General features: G+C 43.4%; 1 protein-coding gene across 1 annotated transcript in view; it reads right to left on the reverse strand.

The window, feature by feature from the left end:
• Positions 1-8,309: 8,309 nt before the first annotated feature.
• The window catches only part of EPS8 (epidermal growth factor receptor pathway substrate 8), a 103,872-nt gene continuing 87,248 nt past the window's right edge, over positions 8,310-24,933 (reverse strand). Inside the window, exons 18-21 of the mRNA XM_058189998.1 lie at positions 19,399-19,612; positions 13,854-14,034; positions 12,901-13,030; positions 8,310-11,127 (exon numbers count right to left, since the gene is read on the reverse strand). Of these exons, the coding sequence (XP_058045981.1) occupies positions 11,014-11,127; positions 12,901-13,030; positions 13,854-14,034; positions 19,399-19,612 (639 nt within the window). The 3' untranslated portion in view covers positions 8,310-11,013. The remainder of the gene's footprint in view (positions 11,128-12,900; positions 13,031-13,853; positions 14,035-19,398; positions 19,613-24,933) is intronic.

Below are 24,933 nucleotides of genomic sequence, written 5' to 3' on the forward strand. Positions count from 1 at the left end.
AGCGAAGCGAAGCGGTAGTGGACCTCAGAGCATTTCAACCCTGGGTGGGATCCATAAAAAGTCCTTCATTAAGGCAACCAAATAGAGTGGAGATTGTTTCAATGGGAGATACCACCAAGGAGAATCTACTCATATTGCTACATCTTGGTTTTATTCTCATTTTGCTAGATCTCCAAGTTCTCTACCCTACCCGGCTTGCCTAAAATCACAGTGCAAAGTGAAATAAAATAAAATAGAATAACTTGAACAAATACAGAATGACTGGGGGAAAAGCCCATTCAACAGATATCAGTCCTGGACCACTTCTTGGGGGAGGGGGAAAGGCAGGCAGGGTTGGGGTTAACCAAATGTCAATGGGGATGCTATTCCAGAGGATGGGAGCAGCAACAGAGAAGATGCTCTTCCTATGTCCTTTTGGATAACATTGTTGAGGCAATAGGATCCAAATTGTGCCATTAGATCTTACTAGATAGGCAGATGCAATTAGCGATAGATGAAACCAATAGAGGAGACTATTTGTAGCTTAGGTTTAGGTCATTGGTGGTCTCTGAGCCTGGTTGTTTTCTTGCAGATGTTTCATTACCCATATTAAGTAACATCATCAGTGCTAGAGATAGAGGATCCCACAAGTAACCTGGCTCTGATCCATGAAGGGCTTTATCGGTAAGAACCAGCATCTTTTAATGGCATTAAGTGCATTGATAACCACTTCAGCTCATGGCATAGAGGTGTTATGTGGGCATTCTGGAATACACCCATAATTACCTATCCTGCTGCCTTCTGGACCAGACAAAGCTTCCACATAGTCGTCATGTAGAGGCCTTTACAGTAACCGATACAGAAGGTGACTAAGGTGTAAAAGATCATAAGCAAATTTTCCCAGTTTGGGAAAAATTATACAATTTATACGTAATATGGAGCAGCGTAAAGACCCTTTGAGCCACATTGCCAGATCTTGTGTTGTTCTTTAATCAAGAACAACACAAGAACAAAAAACAAACAACATTGTGGCTTAAAGTGGGATCCTAGGCAAAGAATGTACAAAAAGGATCATAGTAGTTTTTCAACACTGTTGTTGAGATTCTCACCATAGTGTGAAGGTCAAGAAAGTTGCTGGAGAAGGTAAGAATTTTGGCAAATATCTGCCTTTATATGTGACTAAGAGGCAGTAGACCAGTGATGGCTAACCTTTTGGCCATCGTGTGCCAAAAGCGAGGGGAGTGCGGGGGGGGGGGTTTGCATGAATGTGCCCACACCCATAATTCTATGTGCCCCGCCCCCCCACGCATGCTTGTGCGACCCCCCCCATGCTTCCCCCACTTTTGGCACGGTAGACCTGGTAGGCCCGTTTTTCACCCTCCCCGGGCTCCAGAAGCTTTCTAGGAGCCTGGAGAGAGCAAAAATGGCTTCCCTCTCCCCGGAAGCCCTCCAGAGGCTAGAACCAGCCTGTTTTCCCAACTTCCGGTGGGCCCAGAAGGCTCAAAAATTAACTGGCCGGCATGTGCATGTGTGCTGGAGCTCGTGTGCCCACCAATATGGCTCCGCGTGCTATAAGTTCGCCATCACGGCAGTAGACTAAACTTTAGTAGCCCATCTAGCCATGTTTTCAGAGAGAGCAATAAACTTGTGCTTCCTGCATTATAGCATCAACTCAAAATATGCCCGTCCATACTGTGTATTCCCACTTAAGCCCATCTGCTTTTGCTGAGACGGTGAATGCTCATACTGGATTCTTTCCATGATTCAAAACAAATTAACGTTTGAAATACAGGATTTTCTACTTCCAGGTTTTTGCATAATTAGCACTCATCCACTTACAGAAAACGCGCTATGGAGGCAGGTTTCCCCAGGACTATTCTGAAACATAAATGCAACATGGATGTGTTCTCCCTGCTGCATTCCTTTGAATGAACACAAAACTGAAAAACATAACCTCAGCAAGTGCACAAATAGATGCTGAAGCAAGAAAAAAAAAAGGAAACTCGAGAAGTTAGCACAATTATTTTCGGTGCATCTGGTTTGACAGATTTTTGGAATAGTAAAACTGCACACACTTCATATTATTGTGAAAAACACCCGTCAGATAGCTTCAGTTTTTTTGGGAGAAAAATTCTAAGGGGCAAAAACAACAACGAATCAATTAAATATAGGAGAAACTCAATATCTTTGTCAAAATCTGCTCAAGCCTTATCAAAGTCATTGTTCTTTATTTGTAGAATGTGATTGAGTAATGAGGAGAAGGGGAGAGGAGGCAGAACAATTAAAGAGAACTTTCAAAAGTTGTGAAAAAATTTGTGGAAAAAATAGAATGCAAATATGTAGTGAATCTTATGTTGGGGTCCCTCAGCAATAGAACATAGAATAATAGAGTTGGAAGGAACCTCAGAGGTCTTCTAGTCCAACCCTTCTCAAGCAGAAGACCCTTTACTATTTCAGACAAATGGTTGTCCAGACTCTTTTTGAAAGCCTCTAGTGATGGAGCAGGCACAACTTCTGAAGGCAACATATTCCAGTGGTTGATTGCTCTCACCATTAGGAATTTTTTCCTTAGTTCTAAGTTGCTTCTCTCCTTGATTATTTTCCAGCCTTCTTATCTTGCCTTTTGGTACTTTGGAAAATAGTTTGACCCCCTCGTCTTTGTAGGAGCCCCTCAAATATTGGCATACCGCTATCATGTCACTCCTGGTCCTTCTTTTCAATAGACATATCCAATTCCTGTAACTGTTCTTCGTATGTTTTAAGCCTCCAGCCCCCTGACCTTAATAGGTTATATGCCAGCATGATATTGACCACAGGTTAGGCAGCAGGACACAAAACTTGCTTTGAATTACAAAATTCATTCTGGATTCCTCACTGCATTGTGTATAAACTGTTATGTTGTCAGCATTCTCACATACACAGAAGTGGGGACACTATTGTGTCTGTGTCATAGATCTCTGCAAAACGAGCATTTTGTTCCTTGCATCCGCTCACCTACCAATTTCCTCCGGTTGAGAGATGGCAACACATATCTGACTTTTCTTATCTTGCAGTTGTCTTGAAAGGGAGGGAATCTTTCAGCTCCAGTCTGTTCATACTGGCATCGGATGGGGAATCTGATGCTCCGTTTGATGGTGGAACTGGTTCTTCATTTAAGAGTTCAGCCTTCTCAAATGCGTGGAGGGGTTTCCACAATTCTTATTTGCCAGGTCCCCTGTCGAGAATTGTGAAAGCTAACATCTTCACATCTTAACATCCCTTGGACTGCAAGGTGAACAAACAAGTCAGTCCTAGATCAACCCTGACTGCTCTTTAGAAGGCCAGATCCTGAAGATGAAACTGAAATCCTTTGGCTACCTAATGAGAAGGAAGGACTCACTGGAGAAGAGCCTAATGCTGGGAAAGATTGAGGGCAAAAGAAGAAGGGAACGACGGAGAACGAGGTGGCTGGATGGAGTCACTGAAGCAGTAGGCATGAATTTAAATGGACTCCAGAGGATGGTAGAGGACAGGAAGGCCTGGAGGAAAGTTGTCTACGGGGTTGCGATGGGTTGGACACGACTTCACAACTAACAACAACAAAACATCTTCACAAATTGGGAAAAGCTTGAAGAATTATTTCTTTAGCATGGGAAAAGTCTCACAGTGGTGTAAAATTTAGCCCGTAAGAGTCAAACTCTTAAATAGTATCTATTTTTTTAAAAAAAATATTTAATTTAAAAAAAATACTCTCAACTCACTCATGGCGATTCCAGGTGGCTTACAAAAATAAAACTCCATGTACAAAACCCAGTAAATTCCCATCTCAACAACTAATGTCAACAATCAAACAAACCACTTGATAGGCTCCATATCACCCTGGGGCCTCTAGGCCTTGAGGCAAAACCATGTCTTCAGGGTCTTTCAAAAGAGCATCAGTGTGAGGGGCCAATATTTCCTCAGGGATGATATTCCACAGGGATGGAGCCACCACAGAAAAGGCCCTTCTCCTTGGTCCCACTAAGATGGACTGCCTTAAGAAGAGGGGATCCGTAACACGCACCCGGTCTTCCCACTCAGGTGAGTTGGTTAGATGTAATTGGGAAAAGGTGATTCTTCAAATAACCGGGTGCAAGTCTCCATACTTAGTTGAATCCTGCTGAAAATATAAAAAATAGCTGTGATGGCGAACCTATGGTGCACATGCTCAAAGTGGCACGCAAGGCCACGTCACCCGGCACGCGCGGCCTTGCCTGTTTGTCTTCTGGGTTTCTGGCATGCATCCACGCACGGCAATCAGCTGTCCTTCGGGTGGCAGTGCCGAAAACCGGTGTGTGCATCCACGCCAGCCAGCTGATTGTCGGGTGCGCTTTTCCAGAGCTCGATCCCTTTGTGTGCGTGGCAGTGCTGAAAACCGGTGTGTGCATCCACGCCGGCCAGCTGATTGTCAGGCGCACATTTGTGCTAGAACCCAGAAGCTTGGCTTTTCCGGAGCACGGCCGCAATGAGCACACAAGCGCAAGATGTTCCCCTGGTTCGGTTTGCTATCACTGATATATAGTGTTACTAGTGTAACTGGAGGGTCACATGTAAATAATTAGAAGTACACAAAAATCTTCTGAATTGAAATGGGTTGCTCTCATTTATTGGAATTGCTCCAATGTGGATATGACGAGGTTGCCTGCAGAATTAAGGGGGGATAGAAAGAATACAGACGGCCATTGTAACTCTTCAAATTTATACGTGTGTTAGTAGCAAATGAATGCACAAAAGTGGCAAGCCCTTGGGGAGTCAAGATCACTATTTTTAAAAAGTATTTTATTTATTAAGATTTTTTTAATACGATAAAAAGACAAATCTAAAGAGAGAGCAAGAGGAAAAGAGTAAGGAAAAAAGAAAAATGCAATAGATGGAAAAAAGCAAAACAAAATTCAAAAACGTATATAAGTGACCTCTGATCCTCTTTCAATAGATATTTACCAGATGATTATTCCTTCGGTCCCTTATTTTGTCCACCTCTTTTTCAACCTGATCGCTATCTTGACCTCTTTGCTTCGCCAAGGGCTGGTTCTGACAAATGTGGAACTGCTTTGGATTCGAAGCAGCTCCATTTTCAGCCTTAAAATAAGACCATTTCAAACTCAGTTCAGAATGAAACAGAATGGGTTGACCTGACCCCTAAGGTGAGGTGAACCCATCTCAAACTTCAAATAACTGTTCTGAGCTTGAAACAGGGCACTGAACTCAAGACTTTGGAGTGTGAAATGTTTTCCAAGTCCTCTCAAAACCCTCTAGCACAGTGTTTCTCCAGCTTGGCAATGCTAAGATGTGGGGACTTCAACTCCCAGAACTCCCTGGCCATATATATATATATATATATATATATATATATATATATATATATATATATATATATATATATATATATAGATATATATATATATATATATATATATATATATATATATATATATATATATATATATATATATATATATATATATATATGTTTTCTGAGGTTTTCACGGGTGTTTGTATATAGGTCTTTGGTTGTTCGGGTTTTCTCCCGTGTAAAATTGGAAGTGTCTTGGCGGCGTTTCGTGAAGTCTCATTCGTCATCTTCAGGCTTCAGCTTCGTGCTTCTGGGAGCAATGTGTGATCGCAGCTGTTTCTTCCTTTTAACTGCTAGTGGGGATTTGAACTGATTGGGTGGGAGCTTGGCTGTGCTCTGATTGGATGGGGGGGGTTTTGTGCTCTGATTGGCTGGGGGTGTGTCCTGTGTTGGTGGGGGCTTGTTTGTGCTCAGTTTAGTCTGTGTTGCAGGGGGATTTGAGCTGGTGAGCTGCATAGCTGTTGTTTGGCTTTGTGGTCGTGCTACATCTTCATAGTGGGTGTCAGTCTGCTGCCAAACGAGTCCCTAACATGAGGAATGACACCAGACCCACACTCACGAGGTCCACACAGGATGTCACCACCGCACATCCACCCAGAAAGCAGACCCAAACCCACACTGATCATGAAGCACGACCAAGGACCAGAAGCCAGACCGCAGCTGCAACATTAGCCATTTCAAACCCTCCAATCCATACATGCAGCAGACTGACACCCACTATGAAGATGTAGCACGACCACAAAGCCAAACAACAGCTATGCAGCTCACCAGCTCAAATCCCCCTGCAACACAGACTAAACTGAGCACAAACAAGCCCCCACCAACACAGGACACACCCCCAGCCAATCAGAGCACAAAACCACCTATATATATATATATATATATATATATATATTTATATATATATATATATATATATATATATATATATATATATATATATATATATATATATACTTCAGGCTTCAGCTTCTGGGAGCAATGTGTGACTGCAGCTGTTTCTTCCTTTTTAACTGCTAGTGGGGGTTTGAACTGATTGGGTGGGAGCTTGGCTGTGCTCTGATTGGATGGGGTTTTTTTGGTGCTCTGATTGGCTGGGGGTGTGTCCTCTTTGGGTGGGGGCTTGGTTGTGCTCAGATTAGTCTGAGCTGCAGGGGGATTTGAGCTGGTGAGCTGCATAGCTGTTGTTTGGCTTCGTGTTCGTGGTCGTGCTACATCTTCATAGTGGGTGTCAGTCTGCTGCATGTATGGATTGGAGGGGTTTGAAATGGTTAATGTTGCAGCTGCGGTCTGGCTTCTGGTCCTTGGTCGTGCTTCATGATCAGTGTGGGTTTGGGTCTGCTTTCTGGGTGGATGTGTGGTGGTGACATCCTGTGTGGACCTCGTGAGTGTGGGTCTGGTGTCATTCCTCTTGTTAGGGACACGTTTGTCAATAAGGGCAGGTTTCCAAATGGCTGGTAGGCGGGAGGTATCATCTCGTTTGTTCATGCTGTGTGGGCGTTTTTCTATCTCGATGGCTTCTCTGATTATTCTGTTGTTAAAGTGTTCAGTTTTGGTGATAGTTCTGGTCTTTTTAAAGTCAATATCGTGTCCTGTGGCTTTAAGGTGTTGGACCAACATTAACCATTTCAAACCCCTCCAATCCATACATGCAGCAGACTGACACCCACTATGAAGATGTAGCACGACCACGAACACGAAGCCAAACAACAGCTATGCAGCTCACCAGCTCAAATCCCCCTGCAGCTCAGACTAATCTGAGCACAACCAAGCCCCCACCCAAAGAGGACAGACCCCCAGCCAATCAGAGCACCAAAAAAACCCCATCCAATCAGAGCACAGCCAAGCTCCCACCCAATCAGTTCAAACCCCCACTAGCAGTTAAAAAGGAAGAAACAGCTGCAGTCACACATTGCTCCCAGAAGTACGAAGCTGAAGCCTGAAGATGACGAATGAGACTTCGTCGAAACGTCGCCAAGACACTTCCAATTTTACGCGGGAGAAAACCCGAATAACCAAAGATCTACATACAAACACCCGCGAAAACCTCAGGAACGGTAGGCACGTTTGTGCGCTTATGCACGCCCCTTATGGTCCTCTTAGGAATGGGGTGAGGTCAATATTAGAAAGTTTTTGGTTAAAGCTTTTGGGATTATGAGAAGAGACCACAGAGTCAGGTAAAGTATTCCAAGCACTGATGATTCTGTTACAGAAGTCGTATTTTCTGCAATCTAGATTAAAGCGGTTGACATTAAGTTTAAATCTATTGGTTGCTCTTGTATTATTGCAATTAAAGCTGAAGTAGTCTTTGACAGGAAGGACATTACAATAGATGATTCTGTGAGTTAAACTTAGGTCTTGTCGAGTTGCCAAGTTTAAAGTCAGGATCCAAAAGGATCTTAGCAGATTTGAACAATAGGTCCCACCCAACAAAATAACATTTGATGTGGAGAAAAGCAAGGCTTTACACTTAGGCAGGAAAAATCAAAGCTACAAGTACAGATTAGGCGAGACCTGGCTCAAAAACAGTAAGCGTGAGAGGGACCTTGGAGTACTAGTGGACGATTACTTAAATATGAGCCAGCAGAGTCCGGTGGCAGCCAAAAAAGCCAATACAATCCTAGGTTGTATAAACAGAGGCATTGAATCAAAATCACATGAAGTATTAGTACTCCTTTATAAATCCTTAATAAGACCACACCTGGAATACTGCATCCAGTTTTGGTTGCCATATTACAAAAATGATGTTGAGTGTTGAAAAAGTGCATAGAAGAACTAAGACGATTAAAGGTTAGGAGAGTAAAACATATTTAAGAACGGTTGCAGGATTTGGGTATGGCTAGTCTAGAGAAAAGAAGGACTAGTGGGGTGACATGATAACAGTATTCCAGTATTTGAGGGGCTGCCACAAAAAAGAGGGGTGTGTGTGTCAATTTATGTTTCAAAGCACCAGAGGGCAGGACAAGAAATAATGGATGGAAACTAATCAAGGAGAGAAGCAACCTGGAATTAATGAGAAACTTCCTAATAGTGAGGACAATTAACCAGTGGAACAGCTTGCCTTCAGAAGTTGTAGGTGCTTCATCATTGGAGGTTTTTAAGAAAAGACTGGACAGCTACTCGTCTGAAATGGTATAGGGCCGTGGTGGTACACAGGGTCCTCTTTGTTGGCATGCACGCCATCGCCAGTTGCTCTTCTGGTTCTCGGCCAGGTGGTCTTTGCACAAGCTGGAGCATGTGTGTGCCAGCCACTTGGTCGTCGGGTTCCCGACGCTCTGGAGCATGCGAAGACCAGCTAGCCAGTGCGCATGCACATGCCGAAAACCCAAAGACCAGATGGCTGGCGTGCGCATGTGTGTTCTGGTTTGGGCACTTGGTGCCGAAAAGGTTTGCCATCACTGGCATAGATTCTCCTGCTTGCTGCAGAGAGTCTCCCCCTTCGGGGTCTTTTTGTGTAGGTCAGAGGGGGCCAGAAATTCTGACTTGGGATCTGCTTCAGTCTCCTGGTGCAGGACTTTGGGCGAAGGCTGGAGGGAAGTGCCGCTGGTGGCGAAGAGCCGGAAGCCCTTGTTCCAGGGGGACTGCACCATGGCCTGGAACTGGCTGTCCATCTCAGCCCACTGAGCCTCCAGGTGCGGGTACCTGGCCTTGCACTCTCACAGGTCTTCCCTCTGCTTGGAAAGCCTATACTCCTAGTCCTCAGTGACGTGCTTCTGCTAAGCCCCCTTCTCGGTAAGATCCAATTTGAACTGAGCTGTTTTGCCAACTTTATTCATGGTAGCTGCTTAGCTCCAACAACTGCTTCCTGTTGGGACCCTAAGGAGCCCGGGCGGGGAGGCGAGGAGTGGCTGGCAGGGGAGGGGTGAGTAGAGGCCGGTGAGGCGCCCCTCGACGTGAGTGACATTGAGTTGGCCATACCCACTCAGTCACATGACAACCTAGCCACACCCACCCAGCCGGTCATTAGGCAGATCATATTAGTGGTCCGCGGGAGTTAAAATTATGAATTTAGTGGTCCCTGAAGTCCGAAAGATTGGGGACCCCTGGACTAGAAGACCTCCAAGGTCCCTTCCAGCTCTATTCCAATTGTATTCTAAGTTGGAGAAACACTGATTTCTAGCAGGTACATTAGAGGGATCCTTAAAAAGCAGAGCCTTCTGAGCGGAGAGTGGGAACATTTTGTACAAAGCAGAAAGAAGTTTTTAAACTTGTGAAGCGGTAGAACTACCTTGGGATGATTCCATCGCTCTCTGCTGATGGTTTATTTATTTATTTTTTAAAAAGACACCTGTTCTTTGGAATGCAAAAGAAAAACTCGCATCCTCTTTCTCATAACAGACAATGCAAACACACTTCGCGTACATCAGTTCACGTACATCAGTGTTTATTGCAGACTTTGAGGAGTCATGAAAAAAAAAAGGCACCATGAAAATCAATACATCTCATCTAAGTTGGTCAACGGACACATTTCCCCCCCCCTATTTTGCCTTGATGTGCCACGTGACAGAAAAGAACATTTTGCACAGAAAAAAAAAATCATACTCCTGTATTTGCTGGAATATTTTGGCTATATTTTAAAAAAGATTTAAATTGGAAATCAAGACGGAATTTTGTAGCTTTTTTAAAAAAACATTTATAAACACCTTCCCCCCCTCCTTTTCCCCCCTTTTCCTTTTCATCTGGTGAAGTGAAATATATATTTTTTAAATTAAAAAAAAATGCAATACTATTAAGAAATAATACTGTGAACTACCACATGGATATCAAAATAAGAACTAAACGCCCCTACTTTTTAAAATTTGTGCTATTGTTTATTGTATTAGTGTTTTCCTTGATTCGTACTTATCCCTCCCCAAAAAACAGACCAATAATTGAAATGCAGAATAAATTACATTGCTATGTACACTTCCATTAAGAAATCATGACATGATGCCGTTAGAAGAGTTTAATCTGTGCTTGTAAGATTAGCGTGGTCATTGATCATATAATTAAAAAATACATCTGGGAACTTCTACATAAATGTGGAAATCTTAAGCGCTGGAAGATAAGAAAAGCCGCAGTCCATAATTATGGCAAACCGTACGGATGGCATGAATCAAAGGAATGTTGTGCCATCATAAAACCCTTTGCGGTCCTGTTGATTTCAATGGCAGACATTTTAAATATCGGTTTCACTTTTTTTTTTTTTTTGGGTTGTTGCTGTTGAACTCAACGGGGCCTGGACAAGAGAATCAACGCTGGCCGGATCGCGCCTTTGGGACTTTCTGCTCGACTGCAGATTTCAACACATTTCATCAGATGGCTCAGTCCGAGGGCAACTCAAAAAAAAAATATTGCAATGTGACTTTGCTAGGCTGTGGAAAAAAGATGAGCAAAGCATGAATTTCTCTCTCAGGAGGCCTGGTTAAGGAACCCCTCCAGGGAATATTCTTCTCTGTATTTTTTCCCCCGTCAAGGGAGAGGCGAAACAGCAATTGTATCCTCCCTCTTGGCTCCCAATTGCATGCTCCCTTAATGGCATGATATCCTAGTTACATAAATAGAGACAATCCCCCGACATTTCCCCCTCATGGCTTCCTAAAACAAAGCATGATGGAACAATGCCAAGAACAACCATTTCCCCCACTCAACAATAAACCACAAAATATTTGTAGATGAGTCTGTTAGTGACCACTGCTCTCATCAAAAGATTCGACCCCTGAATCAGTGGCAGCGGCGTTGAGTTTCTCCTTCCGCCTTTTCATGATCTCTTGCAGTTCGGAACTTTCACTGGAATTCTGTAGGAATAGACAAAACGTATGTGTGTGTGTGAGCTAAATCCGGTATATGGTACAAAACCTGGAAATCCCAAATGTGCTTTTCCAAAAGACCATTGGACATCCTTGTGTTTTTGTTTTTGTTTTTCCTTTGAAAACATTTTGCTTCTCATCCATGAAGCTTCTTCTGAACTTTCTCTGAAACGTTTTCAGAGGAAAAAAAAACACCGAGAAAGTCCAGTTGCGTTTTGGAAAAACGTCTTTGGGACAACCATGACCTTGATGATTGAGACTCTCCACAGCCATTAACACCTGGAAATTTAATTTTATTAAACCTCTAAAGTAGGGGTGTCAGACTTGATTTCATTGAGGGCCGCATCAGGGTTGTGTTTGACCTTGAAGGCCCGAGGGGGGGGAATGGCCAGAGTGGGCGTGGCCAGCTCAACGTCACTCATCCAGGCTCTGTTTTCAGCCCACCTGGGCTGTTTTCGGCTGCGATGGCCTTCTGCAGCCCTCTGCCAATGAAAACAGAGTTCGAGGAGTTCGCACATAACCTCCCCAAGCTCCGTTTTCACTGACAGAGGGTTACAGGAGGCCGTCATGGCCGAAAATGGAGCCCGGGAGGGCCACGCGCAGCCTTCTTGAGCTCCGTTTTTCTCTGGCAGAGGCACTGCTGGCCAGTCCTTTGCTGTTTCCAGGGTGGGCCTGTGGGCCAGATCTCATCCCTTTGAGTATTACACCCCTGTTCTCAAGCAAAAAGTATGATAATTAAGCCTATGACTCAATGGGCTGGTTTGGATGCAACACTAAACCATAGTTTACTATCATTATACATTGAAAATTCATATTATACATAGGCTAAAAATCAATATCTGCCGATTGTGGACTTGCTGTCTCTAAAGCACCTCCAGCCCACCTCATGTTTTCAGCCTTCGAAGTGGATGATTAAGTATATATATATAAAAGGTTGTCTTCATCTCTGCAAAGGATGGAGGCAGCTTTAAAACCTCCAAGACTTCTAAAATGAGTGCTCTCTTGAGGGAGGGAGTAACATGAGTGTCTCTCCAAAACTTAACGTACCTTCTTCAACCTTTATCCCGCCCCTGAAAAAATGGGAAAAAAATCCTGACTCCTTCCACACCAATACCATTAATACCCTACACGCAGGGGTCTCCAACCTTGGCAACTTTAAGACTGGAGGACTTCAACTCCCAGAATTCCTCTGCCAGCTCAACTTTAAGACTGGTAGACTTCAACTCCCAGAATTCCTCAGCCAGCTCAACTTTAAGACTGGTGGACTTCAACTCCCAGAATTCCTCAGCCAGCTCAACTTTAAGACTGGTGGACTTCAACTCCCAGAATTCCTCAGCCAGCTCAACTTTAAGACTGGTGGACTTCAACTCCCAGAATTCCTCAGCCAGCTCAACTTTAAGACTGGTGGACTTTAACTCCCAGAATTCCTCAGCCAGCTCAACTTTAAGACTGGTGGACTTCAACTCCCAGAATTCCTCAGCCAGCTCAAGTCCAGTCTTAAAGTTGCCAAGGTTAGAGACCTCTGCCCTTAAAGCCCTAGAACCCTTAAACCCCCCCCAAATATGATGGGTTCCCACATGCAGATGGCTTCTTGCTCCCTGGTCTAAGGTAGGCAAACACCCTCCTTTATTTATTTATTAAATTTAAATGCCACCCAACTCTCTATCAAGAGTGAACTTCCCTCCACAAACATTTCTTTGCCCAGGATGACCATCTCCTGTGCTACAGTGTGGGTAGAAGAATAACGTGTTCACCACTTACATCTAGTGCTGCTTTCTGAACAGTAATTTGGCTGTAGACTCGGGCGCCTTCTGGGCACACAGATTTAAGTTCGTCTTTGTTGAGGGAAAACAGTTGTGCACCAGTCAAAACTCCAAGGCTGTTCACGGTCCTGCATGAGTAGTAATAACGTATGAGCAATGGCCCTTTTTACATCTGAGAGATTAGATGCTAATTAATCAACAGAAGCAAGGAAGGACCCTGTGATCTTTCAGATGCTATTGTGCTATAAAATTCGTTATTCCATGTCTTAATTAGCCAAGCTAATTGGGAACGACAAAAATTGGATTCAGACAGCATTTAGACATCATCCCATATTTAGGAAGTTCCTAAAGGGGCATGCGTAAATGCACTAATGGGCCTATTGTCCCTGTCATGTTTTAGTTTTTTCATTTTATTCATTCCAATTTGTAATTTTTGTTTGATGAATAAATAACAAAATAAATGAAATGTCAAAAACCGGGGAAATCAGGAGATTCAGACAGTTCAAATGAGAATAAAAATTTATTTCAAGTTTAAGCTCTCTACAAGAATGTGAACTACTAACGGTCAAAGGGAAACGAGCGAGAGATAAGAAAGGCACGCAGGGACTCATGACTGATGACGTGTTTGACCCCTCCTTCAGTCTCTGCCTGGTCATCTCCTACATGGCAATAACTTCCTAATCATATTGTGAAACAATGCAATTACATCTTCATGTAACTCAAAATAAAATCAGTTTCACATTATATCCCTCAGGTCCAAAGTCATTTGTCTAAGCCAGTGCTGTTTTTTAATAATGATACTATTTACAGTCGCGCGGGGGGCGCGAAAAATGTTTTCTTCTTCCTAGGGGGGCATGACAGAAAATAATTGAGAAGCACTGGTCTAAGTATACATACAGCTGTTTGAAGCTCTGGTTAATGCAAAAGAGCTGGTTACTCTTTTGGACTTACACTGAGTTGAATCCTTTGGCCTGTAGCCAAACTTTAATGTCTTCGGGAGAGGATTCGTAGTTGATATTGACTACGGGGGCACTGGAGCGTGGCACTTGGAACTTCTTTTGGGCAGTATTGCGACCAATGGTGAGACGGTGAATGAGTTCATCTTGAACTTCCTCCATCTGAGATTTCCTTCCTGGGAAGGGAAAGCAAAGCAAGAGAACTGGAGGAGATTCAAGTCAATGATTCACATTCAATACTCCATGCCGGACAAGGTCAGATCAATCCAAAGGAAAAGAAACATCTTACAGCCATGGTTCTCAACCTGTGGTCCATGGACCCCTGGGGGAAGAGTGTGATGTCATCACAGGGAGTCCATGCAGGCTTGAAGAAATGTTATGATTTAAATCTTGAGTTAAATCTTTGGAGGGGGAGGTCCGTGGTGAAGAAAAGGTTGAGAACTATTGACCTACAGCAGGGGTGTCAAATTCAATTTAATTGAGGGCCGCATCAGAGTTGTGGTTGACCTTGGGAAGCTGGGGTGGGCGTGGACCAGTGGTGGGTTGCCCACACCGGTTCGGACTGGTTCTATGGAACCGATAGTAAAACCGGTGGCAGGCTCCGCCCGCTGACCCAAATTTCATCAGTGCGCATGCGCAGAAGAGTGCGCGTGCGCGTGCGCAGAAGAGTGCGCGTGCAGCACAATGCGAACCGGTAGTAAAGGTAAGTAGAACCCACCCCTGGTGTGAACACCTCGATGTCACTCATGTCGGGGGCACCTATGGTGGCCCGAGCACTCTGCAGTGAAAACGGGCTCCTGATCTCCATTTTTGGCTGCGATAGCCTCCTGCAACCCTCTGCCAGTGAAAACAGAGCTCGGGAGGGCTCTCCCAAGCTTTGTTTTTGCTGGCAGAGGGTTGCAGGAGGCTGTCGCAGCCAAAAACGGAGCTCAGGAGCCCATTTTCATTGACAGAGGCACTGCAGGCTGGTCTTTCGCTGTTTCCAGGGTGGCCACGTGGGCCAGATCTAAGCACCTTGCGGGGCAGATCTGGGCTTTGCATCTTGAGTTTAACACCTCTGACCTACAGTATTTATCTGCATCTGAGTACCCATCGATTGGAATGAGCGCAAGGAAAGACGAACTGTTACGTGCTCCATTTTGCAAAGGAATGAACATGTCTGCCAAGTTTTATCATGCTTGGGTTTTGAATCTCAAGTCATACCTGTATTGTTTTCATATCTGTTTGTGTGGGGTTTTTTAAAAGAAAAATCTGAACAGATATTAGTATGTGCATTATCTTGGCACGCATGTCTTTTATTCCATGCACTGCTGAGTACTGCATCAGCATTTCTTTTTAATCATCTTCCCTTGTTACACAATGTCTTTCTGCACACTCTCCCCTAATATGCCCCTCTTTGTATGTTCCTTTCTCTAAATTTTGTGCACGTGCATTCAGTTGTAAACCGTTTATCAAACATCAAATTGCCTGTGCAGTTGGGATTTTATTGATGCCCAAGTTAAAAAATGAGAATTGGATAGGTTTACATTAAAATCAAACAATGTTATCCTCTTCTCTGTGCCATGACCTGTAAAACTGGCCAAGTCTGCCTACTTTTATTATGCCTTTCTGAATTTGGAATAAGAAAAATTCTCATTTCCAAAAGTATATTGCTTTTTGAAGCCAGGGAGTAAGAGAATAACCACAAAGTTCTGGAGTCATGCAAATATCAAGAGTGGGAAAAACAGTCTAGGCAATGTTTTTTTTAAATGTTTAAAACATAATCTTTCTGCTTTCCTTCTGTTGGTAAAAATTAATCATGCACCTAGCAGAGATCATCGTGTTTTCTCCCTGTTATTACAAGGATTAGGAATCTGGCTTTTAAACGAAGCAGACATCCTGTAAATGTCATTTTTTTTAAAAAGCAACTTTTTTCTGGATGACATTCAGTTGTGGAGGAAGGGAGGGAGGAAGGAAGGAAAGAAGGAAGGGGAAGGGGAGGGAAGGGAAGGGAAGGGAAAGGAAAGGAAAGGAAAGGAAAGGAAAGGAAAGGAAAGGAAAGGAAAGGAAAGGAAAGGAAAAGAATTTTCTTTCCGTCTGTCAGACTTTCCTCTCTATCATCAGTGGAACGACTTGACTCCAGAAGCTGTACAGTCGTGGCCAAAATTGTGGAAACCTTTTGGGAAAAATGTATTTTCTAAAACTAGCTAATAACACCACTTTTTGGGGGGAGTAGTACCATAAAATTATATATCAATGGAAAGATAATTTAATCAAGAATGTAATGCAATAACTTTTATAACGGATTTGCTATTAGAATAGCAGTTACAGTATAAAGAAGAAAAGTGAAACACGTAGAAAAAACGAGATACACAAAAATTATCACCATAGAAAAAACAAGATATGCAAAAATTACCACCATGTCAGTTAATCCTTAGTTGGGTAACCTTTAGCATGAATTACAGCCTTACAATGTCTTCCCATGGAGTGAACCAAGTCTTTTAGTTCTGCAGATGTTATAATGCGAAACCATGATTGAAGGATTGCTTCTATTAACTGGGTTTTATTGCTGGGACGCTTCTGACTAACAAGTTTCTTTAGTCGGCTCCATAGATTTTCAATTGGGTTAAGGTCTGGGCTATTCCAGCAGTGGAATAGAATTATCTTGAAACTCCAAAAGAAAAGTGGTGTTATTAGCCATCAAACCTCAAAAATACACTTCCCCCAAAAGGTTTCCACAATTTTGCCCACTACTGTAGGTGCTCCAACAATGGAGGTTTTTAAGAAGAGATTGGATAACCATTTGTTTGAAACGGCTTAAGGTTTCCTGCTTGAGTAAGGGGGTTGGACTAGAAGGCCTCCAAGGTCCCTTCCAAATCCTGTTATTCTGAAAGAAACAAAAGATGAATCTGGAGAGAAACTCACGGTCAACAGGTGGCAGTTTTTGCCTCTGGCCATCCCGGCCACCATCGCTTGATGTGCTGCTCTGGCGGCTGATGGCCCCAGGGACTTTTGGCATCGGAACAGGGACCGGAGCAGGGATACAGGGAGGGAGAGGGACCGGAAGCGGCATCTGCGGTGGTGAAGGAGCAGCAGGCATGGGGTCTGGCTGCTTTGGAGAAAACTCCGTCCTTTGTTTCTGTACAACAGAAGGGAAGATTCATTTACCAAAATGGGAGTGGAGGGAATGAATTCCAAATCTTTTTGAAAAAAATAATAATCTGCATTTCCCCAAGCAGATGTTTTGCTATGTCAAGCATCCAACCCTACTCATCTCCAGAGAAACACTAACACTCATTTCTACAAATTTCAGGGGAAGGCAAAGAAATGAAACCATGAAGTTCAATCTGCTCTGTTATTATCTCTTAAACACTCTCTTTTTTTTTTTAAAAAAAAGAAAGAATAGGAACCCATTTACAAGGTTGTCTTTACAAACGAATCAGGCTATAACTCCAAGCGCGTAAATCAGTATCAAATTTCTTTGTCATGAATGCAGAATAATTATGTAAGTTTCTGGCAATTTCATATGTTCACTCACTTCCATTTGGGACTCAAAAGACCAGAATTGGATGTATAAATATAATTAATGTAGGGTCGGGTCTGCCCAGCTACCAATTTAGAATGGTGGGGAGGGAAAAAGGAGGAGAGAGTAGGAGGTAGGAAAGAGGAGAAGAGGGTAGAAGAGGGAGAAGAGGAAGGAAGAGGGGTAGAAGAGGGAGAAGGAAGGTGTAGGGTGGAAGGAGGAGAGGATGTAGATAAGAGAAGGGGAGGAAGGTCTGGAAAGTAGCAGAAGGTAGAAGAGGGAAGAGAGTTAAAAGGAGGAGGTGGTGACTGGGCAAGCGCAACTAATTCTATATGACTGTACATTGGATGAGTTGTTGGATATGAATGTAAAAATAAAACTTTTTTATAAAAAAAAAAAGACCAGAATTGGAAAAAATGCTATAAAGAAAGCAGAGAATGGATATGAATGTAAAATGGTTGGGTAGGATAAAAGGTATGGAGAAGTACAGTGAATAGTGTGGGGTCCTGAGTGAACTCTTTTGGCAGTCATTTCATTACCCAAATACTAGTACTTTATCAGTACTAGAAGGAATGGGTTTGCCTTCTATTTATAGACAACAGTTTGTCCTGTCAGGGTTGGTGGGAGTATTCTTGGTGGTTCCTTTGATTAAGCTCTTATTTACTAAGTGGGAAGTAATACCCTATGCACTATGCACGGTCACTCACGCACTCGTGACGTCTCGCCTGGATTACTGCAACGCTCTCTATATGGGGCTTCCCTTGAAGGGCATCCGGAGGCTACAGTTAGTCCAGAATGCGGCTGCGCGGGTGATAGATGGAGCCCCTCGTGGCTCCCGCATAACACCCATCCTGCGCAGACTGCACTGGCTACCTGTGGCCTTCCGGGTACGCTTCAAGGTTTTGGTGACCACCTTCAAAGCGCTCCATGGCATAGGGCCGGGTTATTTACGGAACCGCCTACTGCTACCAGATACCTCTCACCGACCCGTCCGCTCTCACAGAGAGGGACTCCTCAGGGTGCCGTCAGCTAGGCAGTGTCGTCTGGCGACGCCCAGGGGAAGGGCCTTCTCTGTGGGGGCTCCCGCCCTCTGGAACGAACTCCCCCCAGGACTCCGTCAACTTCCGGACCTCCGAACCTTCCGTCGCGAGCTCAAGACACATTTATTTACCTGTGCAGGACTGGCTTAGATTTTAAATTTATAGGGGTTTTAAATTGGTTTTAATATTTATATTTCCATTTTTAATAATTGGGCATTATAATAAGTTTTTTAATGATTATTTTAATTTGTATATAGATGTTTTATATGCCTGTGAACCGCCCTGAGTCCTTTGGGAGATAGGGCGGTATACAAATTTGAATAATAAATAAATAAATAAATAAATAAATAAATACCCCTTGCCTGGGGTATTTTTTTTTACTGCTTGGCATTAAATGGTTGTTGACTGCTAGCCAGCAGGTGTTGTGGTCTCTTAGCTTTTTGATTATCTCTTTTGAATAGTATGTAGAGGTTGTTTATCTCTATGTGTCTGTGGATGGCTGATTTGGGTGAATTCCAGGCTTCCAGAAATTCTCTAATAATTTTGGACTTGGCTTTGCTTGGTCTAGACAAAGAATATCTCAACCCCACTCCTTTCCAGCCTTGATGGTTGGGTAATGAAACATCTGCAAGAAAACAACCTAGCTCAGAGAACACAAAGGACCCCACATCCCTGTGCTACAAATATTCTCTTCTATTGATAGAGTGAAAAGTAATGGTGGGACAACTTGCCATAGCCAACTTGCCACAGCCAACACACCACAGCCAACTCGCTGCAGGCCAATTTTAACAATTCTACTTAGTTATTTAAAATAAATAAAAATATATATTTTAATTTTTGCCATTCACATTTCATTCTGTCCCTCCTTTTGCATCCTTTCTTTAATGATTGTGTTCCACCATTTCTTGAGTAAGGGGTTGGACTAGAAGGCCTCCAAGGTCCCTTCCAAATCCTGTTATTCTGAAAGAAACAAAAGATGAATCTGGAGAGAAACTCACGGTCAACAGGTGGCAGTTTTTGCCTCTGGCCATCCCGGCCACCATCGCTTGATGTGCTGCTCTGGCGGCTGATGGCCCCAGGGACTTTTGGCATCGGAACAGGGACCGGAGCAGGGATACAGGGAGGGAGAGGGACCGGAAGCGGCATCTGCGGTGGTGAAGGAGCAGCAGGCATGGGGTCTGGCTGCTTTGGAGAAAACTCCGTCCTTTGTTTCTGTACAACAGAAGGGAAGATTCATTTACCAAAATGGGAGTGGAGGGAATGAATTCCAAATCTTTTTGAAAAAAATAATAATCTGCATTTCCCCAAGCAGATGTTTTGCTATGTCAAGCATCCAACCCTACTCATCTCCAGAGAAACACTAACACTCATTTCTACAAATTTCAGGGGAAGGCAAAGAAATGAAACCATGAAGTTCAATCTGCTCTGTTATTATCTCTTAAACACTCTCTTTTTTTTTTTTAAAAAAAGAAAGAATAGGAACCCATTTACAAGGTTGTCTTTACAAACGAATCAGGCTATAACTCCAAGCGCGTAAATCAGTATCAAATTTCTTTGTCATGAATGCAGAATAATTATGTAAGTTTCTGGCAATTTCATATGTTCACTCACTTCCATTTGGGACTCAAAAGACCAGAATTGGATGTATAAATATAATTAATGTAGGGTCGGGTCTGCCCAGCTACCAATTTAGAATGGTGGGGAGGGAAAAAGGAGGAGAGAGTAGGAGGTAGGAAAGAGGAGAAGAGGGTAGAAGAGGGAGAAGAGGAAGGAAGAGGGGTAGAAGAGGGAGAAGGAAGGTGTAGGGTGGAAGGAGGAGAGGATGTAGATAAGAGAAGGGGAGGAAGGTCTGGAAAGTAGCAGAAGGTAGAAGAGGGAAGAGAGTTAAAAGGAGGAGGTGGTGACTGGGCAAGCGCAACTAATTCTATATGACTGTACATTGGATGAGTTGTTGGATATGAATGTAAAAATAAAACTTTTTTATAAAAAAAAAAAGACCAGAATTGGAAAAAATGCTATAAAGAAAGCAGAGAATGGATATGACGAAATGTAAAATGGTTGGGTAGGATAAAAAGGTATGGAGAAGTACAGTGAATAGTGTGGGGTCCTGAGTGAACTCTTTTTTGGCAGTCATTTCATTACCCAAATACTAGTACTTTATCAGTACTAGAAGGAATGGGGTTTGCCTTCTATTTATAGACAACAGTTTGTCCTGTCAGGGTTGGTGGGAGTATTCTTGGTGGTTCCTTTGATTAAGCTCTTATTTACTAAGTGGGAAGTAATACCCTATGCACTATGCACGGTCACTCACGCACTCGTGACGTCTCGCCTGGATTACTGCAACGCTCTCTATATGGGGCTTCCCTTGAAGGGCATCCGGAGGCTACAGTTAGTCCAGAATGCGGCTGCGCGGGTGATAGATGGAGCCCCTCGTGGCTCCCGCATAACACCCATCCTGCGCAGACTGCACTGGCTACCTGTGGCCTTCCGGGTACGCTTCAAGGTTTTGGTGACCACCTTCAAAGCGCTCCATGGCATAGGGCCGGGTTATTTACGGAACCGCCTACTGCTACCAGATACCTCTCACCGACCCGTCCGCTCTCACAGAGAGGACTCCTCAGGGTGCCGTCAGCTAGGCAGTGTCGTCTGGCGACGCCCAGGAAGGGCCTTCTGTGGGGCTCCGCCTCTGGAACGAACTCCCCAGGACTCCGTCAACTTCCGGACCTCCGAACCTTCCGTCGCGAGCTCAAGACACATTTATTTACCTGTGCAGGACTGGCTTAGATTTTAAATTTATAGGGGTTTTAAATTGGTTTTAATATTTATATTTCCATTTTTAATAATTGGGCATTATAATAAGTTTTTTAATGATTATTTTAATTTGTATATAGATGTTTTATACGCCTGTGAACCGCCCTGAGTCCTTTGGGAGATAGGGCGGTATACAAATTTGAATAATAAATAAATAAATAATAAATAAACAAATACCCTTGCCTGGGGTATTTTTTTACTGCTTGGCATTAAATGGTTGTTGACTGCTAGCCAGCAGGTGTTGTGGTCTCTTAGCTTTTTGATTATCTCTTTTGAATAGTATGTAGAGGTTGTTTATCTCTATGTGTCTGTGGATGGCTGATTTGGGTGAATTCCAGGCTTCCAGAAATTCTCTAATAATTTTGGACTTGGCTTTGCTTGGTCTAGACAAAGAATATCTCAACCCCACTCCTTTCCAGCCTTGATGGTTGGGTAATGAAACATCTGCAAGAAAACAACCTAGCTCAGAGAACACAAAGGACCCCACATCCCTGTGCTACAAATATTCTCTTCTATTGATAGAGTGAAAAGTAATGGTGGGACAACTTGCCATAGCCAACTTGCCACAGCCAACACACCACAGCCAACTCGCTGCAGGCCAATTTTAACAATTCTACTTAGTTATTTAAAATAAATAAAAATATATATTTTAATTTTTGCCATTCACATTTCATTCTGTCCCTCCTTTTGCATCCTTTCTTTAATGATTGTGTTCCACCATTTCTTGGATATTAGTGTAACACTTGTCCTGCAGCAAGTTGTCCTGCACCAAATTGGCTGTGGCTACTTGTCCTAACATGGTGGGACACGGTGGCTCAGGGGCTAGGATGTTGAGCTTGTCGATCAAAAGGTTGGCAGCTCAGCGGTTCGAATCCCTAGTGCTGCCGTGTAACGGGGTGAGCTCCCGTTACTTGTCCCAGCTTCTGCCAACCTAGCAGTTTTGAAAGCACGTAAAAATTCAAGTAGAAAAAATAGGGACCACCTTTGGTGGGAAGGTAACAGCGTTCCGTGCGCTTTTGGCGTTGAGTCATGCCAGCCACATGACCACGGAGACGTCTTCGGACAGCGCTGGCTCTTCGGCTTTGAAACGGAGATGAGCACCGCCCCCTAGAATCGGCAACGACTAGCACGTATGTGCGAGGGGAACCTTTACCTTTACCTTACTTGTCCTGAAGCGAGTTGGCCATGGCGAGTTGGCCGCAGCAAATGGTCATGGACCCTATTGTTGGGATAAACTAGTTTTAGCTGTGATTCATTTTCTTTTTACTCATGTCATGAATGAATTGTTTTTGGGTTATGACTTTGTACTTCTTTTATGTGCTCTGTCTACCAATGCTTCCCCTGAAATTTAAGAATAGGATAGGTATAATTGTAAGTTATAAGAAGCTGATTTGGGTGGAGACAGAAAAAAAGATATCAGGAAGTCCAGCACACTTAATTAACAATCTTCTCCAAATCTTTTAAAAATGTATCATTTCAAGCATTACCTCAGAGAGTTCTCCTAGTAACTGCTATGAGGGAAACAAAGTCGATCAATGCAAGTTAGTCTTAACTTTAGAAGAGTCCCAACCCCCCCCCCCCCCAAAAAATGAACTTAGAACTGCCATCATAATTTAAACAACCTTTTGGCATTTTAAGTTTTATTTATTTATAATTTTATTTATTTATAATTAAATTTTTATACCGCCCTTCTCCTGAAGGACTCAGGGCGGTGTGATATTCATTAGCTCTTGGTCATGGCGACTGCTGAATAATTTTTAAATAGCGATAGAAACAAAATAAAACTAATATTGCCTATAAGGCTAAGACACAAAAATAGAATGAAAAGTTTCATGGTATATTGAACAAAAGAGAATACAACACTGTACAACCCTACTGCATCTGGAAGTAATAAAACACCCATTTCCCAGCCAAGCAGTATTAAGAGATGCTTGCAAAGACTGTTAAGTTGAGCCACCAGAAATCAAAACATTTTCAAAACAGAAGTATTGATTTTTAAAAGGGAATTCAAGCAGTCCATGTCAATTGTGCAAAGTGCCTACTGTTCCTATCCTATTGTTTCCTTTCATTGTATGTGCTTGTATATAATGTTGTGACAAAATAAAATTTAAAAAAAAATTAGGAAGGACACACACTCTCCTTCTTCATCCAAGAAGAGAAGGAGACGAATGCATAACTTAGGAACATGATGGATGTTGACTACCTGGCTCAGGGATACCCAATCAGAAGAACCTGGTAGCCCGATTTCCTTCTGGCATATTTTTTATTAAAAGGCACCAACACTTGTGAATTGCAAGTCGCTTCCTTGGAAACATGAATCTGGGGGTACAGAGACAAGACCTCAAATTTATTCTCTTCTGCCACTTACTGCCTCTTGAAATCTGCCAAGGGGATAATGTTCAAACCAGAGGTGGTATTCAGCGGGTTTGGACTGGTTCACTCGAACCAGTAGCGGAAATCGCGGGTGGGCCTGCCCAGCTCTATGCCATCCTATTCAGGCATGTTTTTGAGCGCAAAGCGCATGCGCAGATGGCCGTGCACATGCGTGGACTCACATTTGCGAACTGGTAGGGAAAGTAAGTGAATACTATCCCTGGTCCAAACCCTAATACAAAAGAAGTGCCCTTCTCAAATGTCTCTATACCACAAGGCTATTACACAACATGGTTAACTGTGGGCTTGATCTTGGTGGGGGAAGATAAACTTTGGATCCACTTCTCTTTGCAAGGGAACGATAGGAGTTGTAATCCATTAGAAAGAGAAGGTGCCAGTCTAAGGAAAGCTGGTTTGGAGATAGCCATTTTCCACTCTTATTTACCTGTTACCTTTGTTTTTTGTTTTTAAAAATAGGGGAAGTTAAGAGAAGCTACCAACTGGACTAGAAAGATACTGTTTTAATCAATCCCAAAGGTGCTTTTCTCAAGAGGCAACTGGACTTTCTGTTTTTCCTTTGAAGACATTTTGGTTCTCATCCAAGAAGCTTCTTCAACTCTGAATGGATGGTAGGAAATGGAAGGATTTATACTCCTTGCACATTTGAACCAGTCAGTCAGTCAGTTGGTCAGTCAGTCAGTCGGTCGGTCAGAGTCTGCCTGCCTGCCTGCCTGCCTGCCTGCCTATCTATCTATCTATCTATCTATCTATCTATCTATCTATCTATCTATCTATCTATCTATCTATCTATCTATCTATCTATCTTTTGTCTATCTATCTAATCCAGGGGTGTCAAACTCAAGGCCCGGGAGCCGGATCCTGCGGGGGAATTAGAACTGGCTCATGGGGCCACTCTAGAAATAGTGAAGGGTTGGTCCGCGATGCTTCTGCCAGTGAAAACGGGCCTTCCCGAGCTCCATTTTCACTGGCAGAGGGTTGCAGGAGACTATGGCAGCCAAAAACGGAGCTCAGGAGCCTGTTTTCGCTGGCAGAGTGCTCGGGCCACCACAGTCACCCCTGACAGGAATGACATTGCGCTGGCCACACCCAGCCTGGCCACGCCTACTCTGGCCTACTCTGGCCACCTGAGGTCAAACACAACCCTGATGTGGCCCTCAATGAAATCAAGTTTGACATCCCTGATCTAATCTATCCATCCATCCATCCTTCCAACCATCCATCTATCATCTATCTATAGAACTTAGAATCATAGGGTTGGAAGGGACCTCTGAAGTCTTCTACTCCAAGCCCCTGCTCAAGGCAGGAGACCTTATATCATCCTGGTCAAT

Source organism: Ahaetulla prasina, chromosome 7, assembly GCF_028640845.1.
Source record: "Ahaetulla prasina isolate Xishuangbanna chromosome 7, ASM2864084v1, whole genome shotgun sequence".
NCBI lineage: Eukaryota > Metazoa > Chordata > Lepidosauria > Squamata > Colubridae > Ahaetulla > Ahaetulla prasina.